General features: G+C 38.9%; 1 protein-coding gene across 6 annotated transcripts in view; it reads left to right on the top strand.

Moving 5' to 3' along the window:
* LOC128656167 (allantoinase, mitochondrial) overlaps positions 1 to 4,795 on the top strand; it is a 120,088-nt gene extending 115,293 nt beyond the window's left edge. For all 6 annotated transcript variants that reach the window (XM_053709911.1, XM_053709909.1, XM_053709912.1 and 3 more), the window contains exons 11-12: positions 2,164 to 2,196; positions 4,462 to 4,795. In XM_053709911.1, coding sequence (XP_053565886.1) covers positions 2,164 to 2,196; positions 4,462 to 4,623 — 195 coding nt within the window. In that variant the 3' untranslated portion in view covers positions 4,624 to 4,795. The remainder of the gene's footprint in view (positions 1 to 2,163; positions 2,197 to 4,461) is intronic.
* The last annotated feature ends 13,390 nt before the right edge of the window (positions 4,796 to 18,185 follow it).

Raw genomic sequence — 18,185 nt, 5'->3', positions numbered from 1 at the left:
TTAGCGAAGGCGGGCGGAAGGCTTTGCGAGTAGAGAAGTTTTCCGCCCGCCGGTTAGTACATGGAGCCCAAAGGCTTTGAGTCTCTGATAATCAAAAACTTGCTGTCGTAGAGAGAAATCACCCAAAATACTTGAGTGCTTTTTTTGTGCATTATATTGTGATGTATTTGTTTCTCAAGGTAAAATTTGTCATATTAAAATATGTTGAAACTTCTTAGAGAATTTAACCAGATCAGAAATCTTAAGGTCATTAAGTATGCAGAGGTTCCTCATTTGAGACATACCTTTCATTTCTAGGGAGCTATGACAAGTATCTTAAGCTTTTAGAATATTTGTTCAGGTAAATAACAGAAATTCATAGAAATTGTATATCTCTATACAGAATCCCCATTCCCTTACAGAAATAATTCTTAGTGTACATAATGATAGAGTAACCGAGTACACCTGGGTCATTTATTTTTTCAGGAACATTTTATAAACTTCAAATCAAAATCAAAATTCAACATTCAAAATTTATGAACCATTAAATATCCATTTTCATCTTTGAATTAAGGCGTTTAGGTTATAGATTTAGTAGAATAAAATTAAAATAAAAATGAGATAAATGTGGGGAAAAAAAGTAGTATATCTGAATTAAAGTTCTTTAAATGGACAGGAAACCCAAATTTTTTCTTTCACGATTCAGACAGAGAATCCAACTTTAAACGACATTCTAATTTACTTCTATTATTAAACTTGCTTCATTATTCGGATATCCTTTGTTGAAAAAAAAAAAAACAATGCACATGGGTGAGCCAATCACACAAGGCACCAAATAGCAACTATTGAGCCTATTTAGATATGCTTTTCAACAAAGGATATCAAAACAATGAAGCAAAATGGATAATAGAAGTAAATTGGAAAGTTGTTTAAAATTGCATGCTCTTTCTAAATCATGAAATAAATTTGGGTTTCATGTCCCTTTAAAGATTAGTGTTTCTGAAATATCATAGGTATATTGATACGTACTGCTAACAGTAAGGCTTCATAATGTTAATCTGATTTAGCCTGTTCCTTTAAAACTTCAGACTACAGGTAGCCCTCAGTTTACGCCGTGGTTAGGTTCCAGAAGGAATGGTTGTAAATCGAAACCGTTGTAAACTGAAACCCAGTTTATAATGTAAGTCAAGGGGAAGTGAGGGAGATAAGTTCCAGGCCCCTCTCAAAATTGTCATAAGTAACACCTAATACATTATTTTTAAAGCTTTGAAATGAAGACTTTAAATGCTAAACAGCATTATAAACCTAATAAAATAATCACACAACACAAAATATATAATTAAACTAAGTTAAATGAACAAAAACATTTGCTAAACAGCATTAGAAACCTAATAAAATAATCACACAACACAGACTTCACTTGCATTTTTCTGCAAACAGTTCTTTCTAGCATTCCAATCTGGACTGATTTATAGACAAGAAGATCTTGTTCCTTTGAAATCTGCTCGATAGCGCAGGTCTAGTTAAACTGATTAATTTCAGCTTGCTTGGCTTTGCTGAAACACAAGTGACAGCTCCACCTACTGGCTATTTTAATAAACGCACTGCTTCTCAATGCTTTTCAATAGCAGTCACATGACTGGGAAAAAAAGGTTGTTATTCTGAAACGGTGTAAATTGAACCATTGTAAAACGAGGGCCACCTGTATATCCAATTAAACAGAAACAAAATAGTCAGAATACCAAGAGAACAAAGCAAATTATATAATAGAAGTATATTGATACATTGTTTAAAATTGTATTCTCTTTCTGAATCATTAAATCATTTTTTGGGGTTTTATGTCCCTTTAAAACTTCTTCCAGTTCAATGACACTGTAAAAGGAAGTACATACAGTATCATCATTATTTGCATTTGATAATGTGACAACATTTAAGGTAGTAGTATTTAAGGTAGAAAGATTATTATTATCTTACACATTTAGAGAAACAACCTACTCTACAGTCAGCAGTGGCATAAAGAATTACTACTTCAGAGTAAAGTCAGTAGACATCTAGATATAATAAAATGATGCAGGTATCACATATAAATGTGTTCCAGTCACAGCAGCAATGGAGATATCTCAGTTGTTGGCTTTTAGTTGTTGTTATCTGACATATACTGATTCCTAGTCTTGGCTTTTATAGGTTCAAGAGCAAATTCTTCATCACAAAAATAAGGTATGGTATAAGTAACCTAATGTATATTTATCTCAAATATCCAGCTCATACAGTATCAATATATAGACCTCAATAACAAACTGTTTAATCATTTATCTTGGTCATATGTCATCTGTGGTCTAGTTAAAAAAGTGAAACTATTATCTATATTTTAATTCAGCAACACATTGTAATGTGCTCTTGTATGTGACTTGCAATCAATTAAAATCAAATCACATAAAATATACTGGTATTCCTGTAGCTCCTAAGTAACAGTGTCAGTTATTATCTTACTCTATTATAAAAGTGATAGTATCAAATGCCTATTACTACTGTGTGTAGCCTCTTTCTCACTACAACTGTTTTTACATTAGTCCTAAAGGGACAGTCTACACTTTAGTCATCTTATAATCTTTCCTTAGATTAAGCTGCAAATAGCCTCCTGCAACCCTTTTTTATATCATGCAGCAGGAATGATAAAAAAAGTTATTTTAAAATGAATATTGTTTTCTGGCTGCTAAACTCCTCCCACTGATGAAATACCGATCTGGGCTGCATATGGCATCCAGTCACAAAAGGCTCACTAATTGGATTCAACAGACTGTCAATGCTATTCAGCAGAGTGCCTAGATGTTAGCCCAGATTGTGATGTCATTAGTGGGCGGAGCTTGGAAGCCTTTTCAAAGTGGCCAGAAACAATATTCATTTTAAAATAAAGTTTTTTACCCTTCCTGCTGCATAATATAGAAAGGGCTATTTGCAGCTTAATCTAAGGTACATCCCTTTAAGGCAAGTTAAAACTTAAAGGGATGTTAAACAGTAAATGTATGCTAGAGTTAGTGATGTATGCAAAGAAAAGATTAGCCTTAGAATAATATGTAGATGTACTTTTACAGTAATGGGGTTGATCTTAATCCAAAAAATGCTTTTTAACAGAAAACTACCATTTTCATATATAAAACATTTGTTACATTTTGTAATCAAATTAGTTGTATAAATACTAAAAATATAAGTGTAAAAGATAAGTTCCTATAACATACTTTAGTTCCTATAAAGTAGTGGGTGCTGCCATGTTTGAACTAGTTTTCTATTTATCTCTGTGCTAACATGGCTGTGTGGACACTCTTTAGGAAAATCCTATGTTCCACACAGCCTTGTTTGAATAGTCTTTTTTTTTTTTTTTTTTTTTTTTTATATATATTTGTCCCTAATATCCTCAGCAGGAAGGATAAATAAGGGGAAACAATTTAAAATATGGTGGCACACATTACTTTAAAGAAAAACAAGAATTTTCAGTATTGAATTACAGGAAAATAAGAGAAAATAAATATTGAAAGTATATTTCAAAGTTTTTTAAATATACTTTTATTTTACAATATCATATTGTTTAATATCTTTTATGTAACCAAATATAAATTATCCTCTTTAATTAACGATCCACTGTGAAAAAATGGAACCACCCAACTAAAGTTAAACAGAACTGCAGTAAAACGTGCACCCCAAACCTTAATTAATTCTAACTACCCATTCTCAACCTCTATTAACCCTAACTGTGGTGGGCCCCATCCACTCATATCTATAGAAAATTTAATTGATGCTGATTGGTTAATCAGATTAACCAATTTGTAATTTTGCGTGTAGACTAACTTGCAAAATTCAGACGCTTTTCTGTTCTAATAGTTTAATACTGATGATATTGAGACAATAGGCACTTTTCACATCCCACACCTGCCAAATACTGACCTAGAATCTGATCTAGAACAGAAACTTTGGCAGACGTCTTAAGACCGCTACTCATTAACTTATCTGCCACCTCTGAGGCGGCGGACAGCAATCATCCCGATTAGATACAGGGGATGATTTACACCCCCTGCTAGCGGCCGATTGGCTGCAAATCTGCAGGGGGTCGCATTGCACAAGCATTTCACTAGAAATGTTTGTGCAATGTTAAATGCAGACAGCGTATGGTGTCGACATTTAGCGATGTCAGGCGGACATGATCATGTCCGCCTGCATCATAGTAAATCGGCCCCAAGGAATTAGTGTGGCTAAAAAGTCTTTTTTCCCCCAATAAAAAACAGCAACTTTAACTAATTTTAAGGATCAATATGTGTGGAAAATCCCAAATTGGGAATCATGGTGTCACCCATCTTGTCTTGACTATAACACTTATAATCGTTTGTGAGGTGTGTCCTAGGCCTTCCTCTTAATGTCTTCATTGTGCTTACTGCTTAGTCATCAGAAATGTAAAATGTATTGTCATCTGATTGGTTACTTATTTTACAGCTCACCCCCTATCTAGGATTCCGTCTTTGGGGAGAAGTTGCAGCAACTATTGTCCGAGGAATTCTGGTTTATCATAAAGGGAAACACTTCTCCAAGCCTCAAGGAGAGCCTGTCCTTATACACACAGTGAGCCCACCAAAACCTAGTGGCCCCTATTACTGAACAGCTTCATTTTAGCTTCTCTAGCACATTGCTGAGTGTGTGTACCCACATAGCAGGAATTGCTAGCTCTTGTATCTATCTCCTACTACATAAATACCTTACTTTTTATGGAACTATATGTGATCTACTTATTGACAGAGAGCTTGTAATAAAATGCAATACTAAAACTATAGATATTATTTTGGTAATCCTTAAAGGGATCTGAAAACCACTGGAGGGAAAGTATTCAAAATGAATGTATATTATGCAAATGTATGGCTTTGTAGGAACATTCAGATACAATTAGTATCATTTGATATTAAAGGGATATGAAAGGTGCATACACTTTTAAACAACTTTCCAATGTACTTCCATTATCAAATGTTCTTCATTGTCTTGTTATCATTTGTTGAAGGAGCAGCAATGCGCTACTAGGAGCTAGATGAACACAAAAGGTGAGCCAATAGCAAAGGATACAAAGACAATTAAGAAACAATTATATAACAGAAGTAAATTGAAATGTCATTTAAAATTGCATGCTCTATTGGATGACCTGACTTCAGGAACCGTGAATAGATTTTCTAGGGTTAGTGTTAGGTTTATTTTTTATTTTTTGGGGTGTGTTTTTTTTAGATTAGGGTTCTTTTGGGCACTGTAAAATAACTTTTTTTCTAGGTAAAAGAGCTGTTTAACTTAGGGCAATGTCCTTCAAAAGGCCCTATTGGTAGTTTTCTGTAGGTTAGGAGGTGTTTTTATTTTGGGGGGCTTTATAGTTTAATTTAGTGTTTTGTGGGGGGGCGGTTTAGGGGTTAATAGGTTTAGTTTATTAGTTACGATGTGGGGGGCTGGAGGTTTAGGGGTTAATACTTTATTATAGTGTTGGCAATGTGGGGGGCGGCTGTTTAGGGGTTAATAGGTTTATTTAATAGGCGACTCGTAATATGCGTTACTGGCCATGCCACGCGCAATGGCCAATTTTTCAGCGGTCTAGTCGTACCGCAACACTTGTAATCTAGCCGTATCTGAATCATAACAGTTTAATTGTGACTTTACTGTCCCTCTAATATGCAATGTTGGTTACAAAGTTATTTTACATTGCAAGCATATTACCAAAATTAAGGGACAGGTACCTCCACTATACTGGATTGAGCACAATATTAAATAAACAATAGGTAGGTTGTAAAGATTTTAAAGAGAAACAACACACTTATTAAAAATTAAACTTTATTAGTAACCATATTAAAATTCCTTCAAAAAAGGAAATGGTGAAAACATTTAATTACTTCCTGTAGTCTGAACATGGGTTAACTTTCAATACTACCCCTTGGCAGCATCGCTAGTCAGAACTACAGGAAAGGTACAGACAAGGGAACGTATTAAAATGGGCCTTGGGCTTAGGGCATATACGTGCGATAATGATAATTAATTTTTAATAAGTGTGTTGTTTCTCTTTAAAATCTCCATACCCTGCCTATTGTTTATTTAACATTGCAACCATATACAGTGTCAGAGGAACCAAATATAATGCAATTTACTGAATTGTTTTGGGAGCTCAGGACCAGGTTTGCTGAGGAGTGCCTAGAGTTTCTCCTGTTAAGTGTAGTCAGTTCACGGGTCATCCATTACTTATGGGATTATATCTCCTCCCTAACAGGAAGTGCAAGAGGATCACCCAAGCAGAGCTGCTATATAGCTCCTCCCCTCTACGTCATACCCAGTCATTCTCTTGCACCTAACTAATAGATAGGACGTGTGAGAGGACTGTGGTTGTTAAACTTAGTTTTTATTTCTTCAATCAAAAGTTTGTTATTTTAAACAGCACCGGAGTGTGTTGTTTTTTCTCAGGCAGCATTAGAAGAAGAATCTACCTGAGTTTGTGTATGATCTTAGCGGTCGTAACTAAGATCCACTTGCTGTTCTCGGCCATTCTGAGGAGTGAGGTAACTTCAGAACAGGGGATAGCAGGCAGGGCTCACCTGCAAGGAGGTATGTTGCAGTATATTATTTTCTAAGGAATGGAATTGACTGAGAAAATACTGCTAATACCGATGTAATGTAAGTGCAGCCTTAAATGCAGTAGTAGCGACTGGTATCAGGCTGATATGTATGTATGTTTACACTGAGGTATTTCTGGGGAATGGAACTTCACTAAGAAAATACTGTATATATTTAAGTAATATTTGAGCCTCCACTGCAGTGAAAGCGACTAGCAGCAGGCTTATTAATAACATTTCATAATTTTATTTTTAAAACGTTTACTGGCATGTTAATCGTTTTCTTCTGAGGTACTTGGTGATAAAACTTTATGGGCATGATTTTTACCACATGGCTGTCGTTTGTTTCTGAATAAAATCAGTTTACTGAGCTTCCCCACTGTTGTAATATGAGTGGGAGGGGCCTATTTTAGCGCTTTATTGCGCAGTAAAAATTCAGTCACAGTCTTCCTATTTCTTCCTCCATGATCCAGGACGTCTCTACAGAGCCCAGGGGTCTCCAAAACTAGTTTTGAGGGAGGTAATCACTCACAGCAGACCTGTGAGAGTGTGTTTTGACTGTGATAAAAACGTTAATATTAAATTGTTATCCGTTTTTGGGTACTAAGGGGTTAATCATCCATTTGCTGGTGGGTGCAATCCTTTGCTAACTTAATGCATTTACTGTGAAAATTTGGTTGCTATAACTAATTTGGTTCATTGTTATTTCAACTGTGACAGTTTTTTTGTGCTTCTTAAAGGCACAGTAGCGTTTTTTATATTGCTTGTAAATTTATTTGAAAAGTATTTTTCCAAGCTTGCTAGTCTCATTGCTAGTCTGTTTAAACATGTCTGACACAGATGAATCTCTTTGTTCAATATGTTTAAAGGCCAATGTGGAGCCCAATAGAAATTTGTGTACTAATTGCATTGATGCTACTTTAAATAAAAGCCAATCTGTACATGTAAATTTCACCAGACAATGAGGGGGAAGTTATGCCGACTAACTCTCCTCACGTGTCAGTACCTTCGCCTCCCGCTCAGGAGGTGCGTGATATTGTGGCGCCAAGTACATCAGGGCGACCCATACAAATCACTTTGCAAGACATGGCTAATGTTATGACTGAAGTACTATCTAAATTGCCAGAATTTAGGGGTAAACGCAATCACTCTGGGGTAAGAACAGAGTGTGCTGATAATAATAGAGCCATGTCTGATACTGCGTCACAATTTGCAGAACATGAGGACGGAGAGCTTCATTCTGTGGGTGACGGATCTGATCCAAGTAAACTGGACTCAGACATTTCAAATTTTAAATTTAAGCTTGAGAACCTCCGTGTATTACTAGGGGAGGTATTAGCGGCTCTGAATGATTGTAACACGGTTGCAATTCCAGAGAAAATATGTAGGCTGGATAAGTATTTTGCGGTACCGGCGTGTACTGACGTTTTTCCTATACCTAAAAGGCTTACAGAAATTGTTAACAAGGAGTGGGATAGACCCGGTGTGCCTTTTTTACCCCCTCCTATATTTAGAAAAATGTTTCCAATAGACGCCACCACACGGGACTTATGGCAGACGATCCCTAAGGTGGAGGGAGCAGTTTCTACTCTGGCTAAGCGCACCACTATCCCGGTGGAGGATAGCTGTGCTTTTTCAGATCCAATGGATAAAAAGTTAGAGGGTTACCTTAAGAAAATGTTTGTTCAGCAAGGTTTTATATTACAACCCCTTGCATGCTTTGCGCCTGTCACGGCTGCAGCGGCATTCTGGTTTGAGTCTCTGGAAGAGACCCTTAGCACAGCTCCATTGGATGAGATTATAGACAAGCTTAAAGTCCTTAAGCTAGCTAATTCATTTATTTCTGATGCCGTAGTACACTTAACTAAACTTACGGCTAAGAACTCCGGATTCGCCATTCAAGCGCGTAGAGCGCTGTGGCTTAAATCCTGGTCAGCCGATGTGACTTCTAAATCTAAATTGCTTAACATCCCTTTCAAAGGGCAGACATTATTCGGGCCCGGTTTGAAAGAAATTATCGCTGACATTACTGGAGGTAAGGGCCATGCCCTGCCTCAAGACAGGGCCAAACCAAGGGCTAAACAGTCTAATTTTCGTGCCTTTCCTAACTTCAAGGCAGGAGCAGCATCAACTTCCTCCGCCCCAAGACAGGAAGGAACTGTTGCTCGCTACAGACAGGGCTGGAAACCTAACCAGTCCTGGAACAAGGGCAAGCAGGCCAGAAAACCTGCTGCTGCCCCTAAGACAGCATGAAGTGAGGGCCCCCGATCCGGAAACGGATCTAGTGGGGGCAGACTTTCTCTCTTCGCCCAGGCTTGGGCAAGAGATGTCCAGGATCCCTGGGCGTTAGAGATCATATCTCAGGGATATCTTCTGGACTTCAAAGCTTCTCCTCCAAAAGGGAGATTTCATCTTTCAAGGTTGTCAGCAAACCAGATAAAGAAAGAGGCGTTTCTACGCTGTGTACAAGACCTTTTACTAATGGGAGTGATCCACCCAGTTCCGCGGTCGGAACACGGACAAGGGTTTTACTCAAATCTGTTTGTGGTTCCCAAAAAAGAGGGAACCTTCAGACCAATCTTGGACTTAAAGATCCTAAACAAATTCCTAAGAGTTCCATCGTTCAAAATGGAAACTATTCGGACAATCTTACCTATGATCCAAAAGGGTCAGTACATGACCACAGTGGATTTAAAGGATGCCTACCTTCACATAACGATTCACAAGGATCATTACCGGTATCTAAGGTTTGCCTTCCTAAACAGGCATTACCAGTTTGTAGCTCTTCCCTTCGGGTTAGCTACAGCTCCAAGAATCTTTACAAAGGTTCTGGGCTCTCTTCTGGCGGTACTAAGACCGCGAGGAATAGCGGTAGCTCCGTACCTAGACGACATTCTGATACAAGCGTCAAGTTTCCAAACTGCCAAGTCTCATACAGAGTTAGTTCTGGCATTTCTAAGGTCGCATGGGTGGAAGGTGAACGTAGAAAAGAGTTCTCTATTGCCACTCACAAGAGTTCCCTTCTTGGGGACTCTTATAGATTCTGTAGAAATGAAAATTTACCTGACAGAGGACAGGTTATCAAAACTTCTAAATGCTTGCCGTGTCCTTCATTCCATTCAACACCCGTCAGTGGCTCAATGCATGGAGGTAATCGGCTTAATGGTAGCGGCAATGGACATAGTACCTTTTGCACGCCTGCATCTCAGACCGCTGCAATTGTGCATGCTAAGTCAGTGGAATGGGGATTACTCAGATTTGTCCCCTATGCTAAATCTGGATCAAGAGACCAGAGATTCTTTTCTATGGTGGCTTTCTCGGCCACATCTGTCCAGGGGGATGCCCTTCAGCAGGCCAGATTGGACGATTGTAACAACAGACGCCAGCCTGCTAGGTTGGGGCGCTGTCTGGAATTCCCTGAAGGCTCAGGGATCATGGACTCAGGAGGAGAGACTCCTTCCAATAAACATTCTGGAATTAAGAGCAGTTTTCAATGCCCTTCTGGCTTGGCCTCAGTTAGCAACTCTGAGGTTCATCAGGTTTCAGTCAGACAACATCACGACTGTGGCTTACATCAACCATCAGGGAGGGACAAGGAGTTCCATAGCGATGATGGAAGTCTCAAAGATAATTCGCTGGGCAGAGTCTTACTCTTGCCACCTGTCAGCGATCCACATCCCAGGCGTGGAGAACTGGGAGGCGGATTTCCTAAGTCGCCAGACTTTTCATCCGGGGGAGTGGGAACTTCATCCGGAGGTGTTTGCCCAACTGCTTCAGCATTGGGGCAAACCAGATCTGGATCTCATGGCGTCTCGCCAGAACGCCAAGCATCCTTGTTACGGATCCAGGTCCAGGGACCCGGGAGCGGTACTGATAGATGCTCTGACAGCACCTTGGGTTTTCAACATGGCTTATGTGTTTCCACCCTTCCCGATGCTTCCTCGATTGATTGCCAGGATCAAACAGGAGAGAGCATCGATGATTCTAATAGCGCCTGCGTGGCCACGCAGGACCTGGTATGCAGATCTAGTGGACATGTCGTCCTGTCCACCATGGTCTCTGCCTCTGAGACAGGACCTTCTGATTCAGGGTCCTTTCAAACATCCAAATCTAATTTCTCTGAGGCTGACTGCATGGAGATTGAACGCTTGATTCTATCAAAGCGGGGATTCTCGGAGTCAGTGATTGATACCTTAATACAGGCTAGGAAACCTGTTACCAGGAAAATTTACCATAAAATATGGCGTAAATACTTATATTGGTGCGAATCCAAGAGTTACTCATGGAGTAAGGTTAGGATTCCTAGGATATTGTCTTTTCTACAAGAAGGTTTAGAAAAGGGTTTATCTGCTAGTTCGTTAAAGGGACAGATCTCAGCTCTGTCTATCCTTTTACACAAACGTCTGTCAGAAGTTCCAGACGTTCAGGCTTTTTGTCAGGCTTTGGCTAGGATTAAGCCTGTGTTTAAGACTGTTGCTCCGCCGTTGAGCTTAAACTTAGTTCTTAACGTTCTGCAAGGTGTTCCGTTTGAACCCCTTCATTCCATTGATATCAAGCTGCTATCTTGGAAAGTTCTGTTTTTTTTTTTTTTTTTATTTATTTTATTTTATTGAAGCTTCTGTTTCACATTACAATATATTGAAGTGTACATATTTCAAGATAGCAGAAACTTACATATTTTTTGTTCTGAACATACATTAAACAAAGAAAAATAATTGAACAAAGTAACTAAACTTAGTGCAACCATGTTCCGCAAGCCAACTCTACTAGGTACTTGTGTTATCAGATGATTTACCTAGCCTATAACTCCATTTTTGCCCCCGCTGTGACCATATCCCAATCTCCCCAATTGATCAACCAGCTATATATTGTTAATGAATAATTCCCACATGACCTTCATCTGCACAAAAGTATCTCTCCTATTAGTTCTCATGTACGCATATTCTTCAAGAGACATTATAAATTGAAACTGGGAGTACCAAGTGGCCATGTTAGGGATGTATTGAGATTTCCAGTTTTTTGCAATCAGCTTTTTTAGACTATTGCTGGCTATAAAGATCAACTTTCTTTTATATGTTGGGAGTTTGCCAGGTATGATGTTGAGTAACCAAATGCGGGGGTCAGTGGGTAATGTCAGCTCAGTTATTGTGTTTGCCGCCTTAACCACAGATGTCCAGATTTGTGTTATTCCCGGGCACTGCCACCATATGTGCATCATATTCCCCTGGTTCCCTCCGCACCTCCAGCACTTGGGAGAGGCAGACGGAAACAGTTTGTTAATTCTCATTGGAGTAAGGTACCATCTCTGTATTAGTTTAAAGTTTAGTTCTATAAGGCTACTAGACACCGAAACCTTGGAGACATTTGTAAAAATTTTGGATATATCATATACAGTTAGTTCAGTATCCAGTTCCTCGTTCCACCTATCTAGGTAATATGGAGTGTACCCTACTGGAGGTTTTTGAAGCAGTGCATATACTAAGGATAAAGTCTTTCCAGCAGGGGAGTCAGTGTGACACAGTGATTCAAAGGGTGTGAGGGTCCTTAGTAGGTTAAGTTTATCAGGGTGTTTGAATATGTAAGAGTGGCATTGGCGGAGAGTAAACCAACACTTAAAGAAGGTCAGGCCTCTCTCCACCAACTCGTTTAGAGTAAATAGTCTTGTCTCATTTCCTAAATGTAGTAACAACAAAGCCCTTAGGGGTCGATCTATACATTTAATTTTTTGTAAGAGGCCTATAGGTATTTCAGGGTTTTCTGTAAGGGGAGTGAGTGGAGAGAATTGTGAAGTGATGTTTGGGTATTCCCTCAATGTTTCTTTCCATATAGATAGAGTTTCCATTAATATGTCATTCTTTTTGAAGGCTGGGGTCAGGTGTGGAGTTGTTTGCCAGCATATCGTTCCCAGATGTGATTTTCTGGCTATATCGTGCTCTAACCTTACCCACTTTTTAGTCTCATGATTCCTAAACCAGTCCACAATTCTCTGTAAGAAAACTGCTTGTCTGTATTTTTTTAGGTTAGGGACTCCCAGTCCTCCTTCTTCTACGGGTAAGCACATAATTGTCTTGTTAATTCTTGCTTTCTTTTTATCCCATATAAAGTCAAAGATTTTATTCTGTAATGAAGATATGAAGTCTTTAGGCAGGGGGATGGGGAGTGTTTGTAACAAGTATAATACCCTAGGAAGTATGTTCATTTTGACCTAGTGTATTCGGCCCAACCATGAAATTCTTTTAGATCTCCAGGATGAGAGATCGGCCGTGATGATCCTCTGTAGAGCATCATAGTTAGCCCTAAACATTTCCTGGTTGGTTGTTGCTATATAGATACCTAGATATTTTAGGTTTTTTGTGTGCACCCGAAAGGGACATGTTTGTCTAAGACGGTTTAGATAATCAGGGCCACAGTGTACAGTGAGCATCTCCGATTTAGTGTGATTAATAAGGAAATTTGAAGCGTGAAAGAATGTGTCAAATTCTGTCATCAAATGGGGTGCTGAGGTGACAGGGTCTGGTAGGAAAAATAAAACATCATCCGCGTATAGTAGTAATTTATGTATGGTATCGTGTATATGGATTCCGGGGATTATGTCGTTCTTTCTAATGGTACAGGCCAATGTCTCTATAACACACGCGAAAAGGAGTGGGGATAGGGGGCACCCCTGTCTGGTACCATTAGATATCTGGAACGGGGTAGACAGTATTCCGTTAACTTTAATTTTGGCTATTGGGGAGCTGTACAAGGCCATAATTTTAGATATGAAGTGTGATCCCAGTCCAAACCTCTCCAGTGTGGCTCTCATGAAGTGCCAACAGACGCGGTCGAACGCCTTCTCAGCGTCCGTTGACACTATCGCTGATGGTTGGTTAGTATGGTTAATATAGTTCAGGATATGTAAGGCCCTCACAGTGTTGTCTCGTGCTTCTCTGTGTTGTATGAAACCCACCTGATCTCCGTCTATGATACATGGCAACACTCGGGAGAGCCTGTTTGCCATAAGTTTCGCATAAATCTTAATATCCGAATTAAGTAGAGAAATAGGTCTAAAGTTTTCTACTCGGTCTGGGGTTTTCCCAGGCTTAGGTAGGACTACTATATGTGCTTCTAATGCTGAGGATGAAAAAGGGTTAGTGTCGGATATCTTATTAAAAAGTTTCTGTAGATGTGGCACCAGCAACACTCTATAAGTTTTATAGTAGCCGTTCGTATAACCATCCGGGCCTGGTGTCTTGCCATTAGGGAGGTCTTTTATAATTGCGAGTATTTCAGATTGATCAATTGGCTTACTCAAAGAATCTTGCTGGTCTGAGCTAATTTTTGGGAGGCTAATGTTGTCTAAGTATTTCTCTATCAAATTGGTTTTGTGTATCTGTTCTGTCGGGGGGTTTGGTAATGTGGGAGTAAGATTGTACAAGTTCTTATAATATTCCCTAAAGGAGTTAGCAATCTGTTGGGATGTGTAAACTTTCTTCCCCTTAGTATTGTTAATGGATAGGATAAATCTCTTATTTGATTTTCGCTTTAGTTTTCTTGCGAAAAGGGAGCTACTCTTATTGTCATTCTCAAAATACTTTTGTTGTAATTTGAAAGCCTGCTTCTTACATTCTGCATGTAACATGTCATTAATGCGTGATTTACAGTTAGCAATGTTTTGTGTTATTGTCAGGTCCGTCTGGTTAAGACCTCTCTGTGCTTCTAGAGTGCTAAGTTCATTGAGTGTGTCTTCCAGTAATTTTCTGGCAAGTTTATCTTGGTGAGATCTAATACTGATCATTTCCCCTCTAACTACCGCTTTGTGTGTGGAAAGTTCTGTTTTTAATGGCTATTTCCTCGGCTCGAAGAGTCTCTGAGTTATCGGCCTTACATTGTGATTCTCCTTATCTGATTTTTCATTCAGACAAGGTAGTTCTGTGTACTAAACCTGGGTTCTTACCTAAGGTAGTCACTAACAGGAATATCAATCAAGAGATTGTTGTTCCATCATTGTGCCCTAACCCTTCTTCAAAGAAGGAACGACTTCTGCACAATCTGGACGTCGTCCGTGCCCTGAAATTTTATTTGCAGGCAACTAAGGATTTTCGTCAAACTTCTTCCCTGTTTGTCGTTTATTCTGGACAGAGGAGAGGTCAAAAAGCTTCGGCTACCTCTCTCTCTTTTTGGCTTCGTAGCATAATACGTTTAGCATATGAGACTGCTGGACAGCAGCCTCCTGAAAGGATTACAGCTCATTCTACTAGAGCTGTGGCTTCCACTTGGGCCTTTAAGAATGAGGCCTCTGTTGAACAGATTTGCAAGGCTGCAACTTGGTCTTCACTTCATACTTTTTCCAAATTTTCCAAATTTGATACTTTTGCTTCTTCGGAGGCTGTTTTTGGGAGAAAGGTTCTACAGGCAGTGGTTCCTTCCGTGTAAAGATCCTGCCTTTCCCTCTCATCATCCGTGTACTTTTAGCTTTGGTATTGGTATCCCATAAGTAATGGATGACCCGTGGACTCACTACACTTAACAGGAGAAAACATAATTTATGCTTACCTGATAAATTCCTTTCTCCTGTAGTGTAGTCAGTCCACGGCCCGCCCTGTTGTTTACGGCAGGTCTAAATTTTTAACTTAAACTCCAGTCACCACTGCACCGTATAGTTTCTCCTTTCTCGTTTGGTTTCGGTCGAATGACTGGGTATGACGTAGAGGGGAGGAGCTATATAGCAGCTCTGCTTGGGTGATCCTCTTGCACTTCCTGTTAGGGAGGAGATATAATCCCATAAGTAATGGATGACCCGTGGACTGACTACACTACAGGAGAAAGGAATTTATCAGGTAAGCATAAATTATGTTTTTTATAAGCACTTTATGGAAATAATTTATAATATTTGTAAACATTTTAAAGGGATATGAAACCCAACATTTTTCTTTCATGATTCAGATAGAGCATGCAATTTTAAACAACTTTCTAATTTACTTCTATTATCAATTTGTCTTCATTTTCTTGGTATCTTTTGTTGAAAAGCAGTTTTGTAAGAATGTCATCAATTTTCAAGAACACTAGATGGCAGCACTATTTCCTGCCATGTAGAGCACCAGATGCCTATCTAGGTATCTTTTCAACAAAGAATATCATGGTAACAAAACAAATTTGATAATAGAAGTGAATTTGAAACTTTTTAGAAATTGTATACTCTGAATCAGAAAATACAATTTTTGGGTTTCATATGTCTTTAAAAAATAATTTCAAATACTGATTTTTGAGCTATCAGTATGGGAATAAATGTTTACGTTGTGATTAATTCACTGTTTATGGGAGTGGATTATGGGTATTTAAAACAAGAACAATGCATAATTCAATAAGGGTGGAGATAAACAAAAGGAGAAAAGAAAGGAAGATGAGGTAGGAATTTAGGAAAGAGGACAACAAAGGTGAAATAGTAGGAAAACACAGGAGGATAAGAAGGAAGGTATGGTTGGTAAGAACAAGAGGAGGCAGAGAAATCTATTGATAGAAGCCTAGAAGGAAGGTTAGAAATATGCAGACACAATAGTATAATACTATAGTCATAAGACACAGGCATGAAACACTGAGCACATGTTTAAAGAGAGCACCAAGTGAGGGAGAAGTAAAAAGAGGGAGGGAAAAGCAGGAGAGAGGGGATTTTAATGAAAAGATGATGAGCAAGTGGTGACAGTGATGGGGAGAGTCAGAACAGCAGCAGAAGACAAGTACAGAGAGAAATATGGACAAAGTCAGGAAGGGAGAAGAGGTATAAAACAAATCATTAATGGGAATCCAAGAGGAAGATAATAAGAGGAGAGCAAGGGAAAGGCACATTCATGGAGAGTAAAAGGGAAAAGAGTGAACAATGTTGAAGAAGGGAGGTGAGGGTTAATCTGCACTTTGTGTTTTGTCAAACTGTGCCTGAGAGTTTGAATGTGCATGTGTATGTGTGGGTTTAAGGGTAAGTGCACTGATGTTTTATAAAGGTGGGAAGGGTTAGTTAGTGTAACTACAAGGGTCTCAGAGGTCTCAGTTGAGTGAGCCCATTTGGTCCTGCAATTAGTAGTCTAATCACTACATGGGATGAGGCCATAACTCCACATGCATCATGTCTAACTGCTTTGTTTATTCTCCATTAAGTTTAGGAAAAGTGCAATGATTTGCATTTACAAAAGGTTTTGCAAGATGACCGCCACAGTGTTGTAGAGGAGAAAGACTGCACAATTACATGTACTCTTTTGCAGAATAACCAAAGGGGATAGATGACTAGCAGTCACAGATAAGAAACTTCTCTATCACCAATGTGACCGTTTCCTGCAAGAAAGGGCACCACCTTTTCTCTGGAGCCATGGGTGGTCTTGTAACGCCCTTGGTTAGTGTGTGTATAAAGGTATAAGAGTGTGCATTCTTTGTTTAAATTTTATTACAGATTATTTTTCAAAGGAAGTTTGATTAAGAGCTACATTGTGGAGTTTGGATATAAGGGGCAGAGCCTTAAAAGAATAGGTGCCAAAGTCCTAGGATTAGGTAAGTGAGGAGTGTATCCACCCCAACACCTTCACTGTATAAACCATTGACCTATAAATTGTGTAAGTACCTACCACCCTGGTTGCAGCAACACAACCTCTAACACCCTCACTTCAAGTAGCTCTCCCCTCAAGAAACCTCCCTACTGTGACTCCTCCACAAGACATCCCTCCCAAAGTATACTATCTAAGCAAACACGTCACGCTTAAGTAATTTACCCTAAGCCACCACCCACCTCGGGTAACTACTAATGCCACTGCCATACAGCTCATGACCTGTACATAATAATAATCCGATTCCTCATTGTTTAACAGTTGATTGTTGTTTCTTCATTCTTACTTAAAGACATGCATCATTATCTTCACCCCTCCAAAATAAAGGGTCCCTTCTATCTTTGCAGTTTATCTCAGTCCTCATTTTAGGACATGATTCACTGTCCTTCATAAGTGGCAACTGTGAGAAGAAGTTCCCTCTACATATGTACATTCACTGGTTAAATGCATCCAGTCAGAAGCTAGAATTTTCAACCAGTCAGAATCTAGAATATTCAACCAATCAGAAGCTATAATTTTCAACCAGTCAGAAACTAGAATTTTCAACCAGTCAGAATCTAGAATATTCAACCAATCAGAAGCTATACTTTTCAACCAGTCAGAAACTAGAATTTTCAATCAGTCAGAAACTAGAATTTTCAACCAGTCAGGAGCAGGCTTTGAATTTCTGCTTATTGTTTATAATATTCTAAACTATTTATTGTACTATTGTTTTAATTTGTTCACTTATAACACATTTGTGTAATGGTCTGCAGTCATTGCAGTTTGAAACTTCCTGCCTCCCCCCCCCCAGCATTCTAATCCATTAAAAGTGTGTTCGTTTAAATTAGTTAGGCCACTCTAGTTACATCTGCAATAAATCAGGAATTTCTGGTTTTGCTACATTTGTATTGGGCAAATGTAAAAAAATATAGGAATCAGACTTTTCCCTGTGTTTTTGCAAGGGTTTCCACAGACCACATAAAAGCAAAATATATACAGCCAAGGTGAAAGGAAATCATGGCAACATATTGATTTA

This window comes from Bombina bombina, chromosome 4, assembly GCF_027579735.1.
Source record: "Bombina bombina isolate aBomBom1 chromosome 4, aBomBom1.pri, whole genome shotgun sequence".
Classification (NCBI taxonomy): domain Eukaryota; kingdom Metazoa; phylum Chordata; class Amphibia; order Anura; family Bombinatoridae; genus Bombina; species Bombina bombina.
This window is presented reverse-complemented; position numbering and strand designations above follow the sequence as displayed.